At 49.1% G+C, this 3,423-nt stretch overlaps 1 protein-coding gene across 2 annotated transcripts in view; it reads right to left on the reverse strand.

Annotated features, from left to right (window-relative positions):
* Positions 1-3,423, reverse strand: part of Cck (cholecystokinin) — a 6,201-nt gene continuing 2,778 nt past the window's right edge. For both annotated transcript variants that reach the window (XM_026779298.1, XM_005348123.2), the window contains one exon: positions 1-376. In XM_026779298.1, coding sequence (XP_026635099.1) covers positions 243-376 — 134 coding nt within the window. In that variant the 3' untranslated portion in view covers positions 1-242. The remainder of the gene's footprint in view (positions 377-3,423) is intronic.

Genomic DNA, 3,423 nt, shown 5'->3' on the forward strand with positions numbered 1-3,423 from the left:
GAGTGGCAGAAGGAAAACTCTTTAATAGCATAGCAACATTAGGTCTGGGAGTCACTGGAGGAAACACTGCCTTCCAACCGCCGATGGGGCTGAGGCGTGTGGCCGTAATGCACACTCAACAGATTTCACATTGGGAACTTAATAAATAGATACTCAAAGTGTCGAACAGCAGAGGCAAGGGGTTGTGTGCGTGACTGTTTTCTCGTTCCAGCTCCTCCGAACAGGACTGAGAAGCTGGCCCACTAGGACGGGTATTCGTAGTCCTCAGCACTGCGCCGGCCAAAATCCATCCAGCCCGTGTAGTCCCGGTCACTTATCCTGTGGCTGGGGTCCAGGTTCTGCAGCGACTTAAGAACAGACATGCGGCCAGAAGGAGCTGTGGGTAGAAAAGAGGAAGAAGATAAGAGCTGTGGATATGAAAGTGTGGCTAAAGCAATGGGGAAAGCAAGGGTGTATGTGTGTGTGTGTGGGCTTGTGATTTCATTGTACATACATGTATATATACATGCATATGGACACCTGTGTCTTCCTCAATCTCTTCTCCCTCTCATTGAGATGGAGCCTCTACTGCACCTGGAGCTCACTGGGGAACCAGCAAGCCTTAGGGACCCTCCTGTGTCTGCATCCCCAACACTGGGATTGTGGGTACAGTGCACACCCAGTTCTTCCATATGGGTTCTTGGGGGTCTTCCTGTTGTGCAGTGAGCATTGACTGTCAGAGTCATCCCACCAGGTCTTAGAGCACTAAATCTGCGAGGCCAGGAGCAAACAGAGGAGGAAGAACCTCTGTGCGAGGGTTTGGATGGCTTGGCTTCTCCCTGCCTTGTTCAGCCTAGGAGAAGTCCAGAGTTTCCTACCCAAAACATCATTCTGTAGTGCACCCGACGCTCATCAGAAGCCATGCAAAGATCCTCCCAGAATGCACTACTTCTAAATGCAATGACTTAACGTCCCAGCATGCTTAGCTCATGGGAGAGCTTTCTGGGACCACAGCACCGTGATGCAAGGATTACATTTTTAGAAATGAGATCAAGGAACCAGGGAGATAGATGGCTCAGCAGGTAAACTGCTTGCTGCATAAGCCTGACAACCCAAGTTCAGATTCCTGGAATCCACACTGGACATACTAAGGCATGTCCTGAGATGGGAGGCAGAGACAGGAAAGTCTCCCAGACGCTCATGGGCCAGGCAGCCTGGAGTATGAAGCGCAGTGACAAACCACAAAAAAGTCCCGCCTAAAACTAGGTAGAAGGTAAGCACGAACCAGCACCTGAGGCTGTCTTCTGACTCCCACTGTACACACCATAAACACACACATAACGCACACATGCACATAATACACACACACACACACGTAAGTAAATAAGTTTTTTTTTTGAACAAGGACAAGTCAGACGGCTCGGTGGCTAAGTATGGTTTTTGTCAAGCTTGGCAATGTGAGTTTGAGCCCCTGGATCCACACAGTGGAAGACGAGAGCATCGCTGTCCTCTGAACTCTCCAGGCCTCCCATGCCCCCTCATAAACAAATGCTAAAAAAACTAAATCAAGTTCTCTTTCTACATGAACATGCTTCCAAATTATTCACATGAAGGCTCCAGTCTTTTAAATATAATAATAACCAGAAAAATACACCCCTGTCAGATTAAAATACTGGCATCTTGGTAGCATTCATAGAAACTGAATGAAAAGTCAGAAAAAGTGAAATTTAAACCAGCCATTTGGACCAAAACACAGCACTGTAACCTGCAGCAGGGTCCAGCCTGTGGTAACTGTGTGATCTGGGCAGGAAGGGGTGCGGTGACATGAGTTCCTTCCTCTGCAGGCAGATGACATGGTCCCAGCCCACAAATGGTGGACAGCGGCCTCCTGGACTTGGAATCAGGGTAGCTCTGGACTTGGAATCAGGGTAGCTCCTTCTGTGAGGCTGATAGGGTAAAGAGAGGTCCCTGGGGACCCCACTGCTCTGGGATCACAGTGTTCCCACCTTTGGGGTTTGCAGGCGGCTTCCCTGCCAGCCCTTGCCCCAGGCTAGCACAGCCAGAAGGAGGATTACTTAGCCCATGCTCCAGTAAGCAATGCTAATGAGACCCGTTGGTAGAAGAGGATTAGGAGGGGGATGGGGAGAAGGAGTGAGGGCAGTGGGGTGAGTGTGATCTGAATGTACTATGGATGCATTAGATGTCATAATGAAGCTCACCATTAAGGCATAATTAATACATATTAGTAAAACGTTTCTTAAATGGCACCACAGAGGCAGTTACCCTTACTGCCGAATGAATTTAACCAGCTAAACTTAAAACAGAAATCATCACATTCTTCTCTCTGACCTCTCGTCTTCCTGGGTTGGGAACTGAGAGCCCACACCCTGTGTTCTTTGGGTAGACAGCCCTAGCTTGTGCAGAACAGACCTGGCTGCTTCAGTTCCCAGTTTCTCTCAGGTAAAACAAACATAGTCAGCAATATATGCAGCCCGGTTTCCTGTACCATCACATGAAAATACAGCCCATCCTCCGGTCGGCTCAGGGATTAGTGTCCACTGTGAGGGCTGGGCACAACCCATGCTTCTATCAAGCCAGCTGCCTGGTCAGTGGCTGGGCATTTAACCGGTCGTGGGAGCTGTGTTTGGAACTGGCCTTGGCTCTCGCATCCCTCACGGATCTGTCATCAGGCTTGGTGTTATCACACCCCATCTGTCCCCAGCACTACCCCGTGAAGGGTCTTAGAACCAAGTCATGGGCTGAGACAAAGGGATCTGGCTCTCTTGAACTCTTACACCCAGAGCAGACAGGTGAACAGGGAAGCCCAATGTCCTCCAGACCTCAGCGGAAGTCAAATGGGTATGGATTCACTCTACTGCCTCCTAGACAAGCCAACACATGCTCAGACATTACTTGCTTTCTTTAGCATGGGCTTCTATAAAAGAAAAATGAGTGAGATGCTCGCTGTGCGGAATGGTTTTAAGGTCTGAGGGAGACACACAGAGATAGCATCTGATGCTAATGCTGTTGATGCTGCCCCGCTTTCTGCTGGAACACACTTCTTCCTGGACCACTGATGCCTCCCTCGCCTGCCTCCCCAGAAATAGGCTTGCTCAAGGACCCCTGACGGCCGGGCGGACAAAAAGGATAAGCTTTGTTTTATTTTATATTTTAGTGTTTTTTTAAATACAAGATCTCACGTAGCCGGGACTAGCCTCAAACTTGCTGCACAGCAGAGGCTAGCCTTGAGCAGATCTGCCCACCTCCTGAGTGCTAAGATCACAGGTGTGCACCGCCACACCCAGTGACATGTTGCACCAGAGTTGGTCTCAGGATTGTGTGCATTCTAGGCCAGTCTACCAGCTGAAACCAAACCCCAACCACTCAAAAGCATCTTGTCTAGAATTTTTCTTTTTTCTTTCTTTTTTCTTTTCTTTTCTTTTC

The sequence above is a fragment of the Microtus ochrogaster genome, chromosome 5 (genome assembly GCF_000317375.1).
Source record: "Microtus ochrogaster isolate Prairie Vole_2 chromosome 5, MicOch1.0, whole genome shotgun sequence".
NCBI classification, from domain to species: Eukaryota; Metazoa; Chordata; class Mammalia; order Rodentia; family Cricetidae; genus Microtus; species Microtus ochrogaster.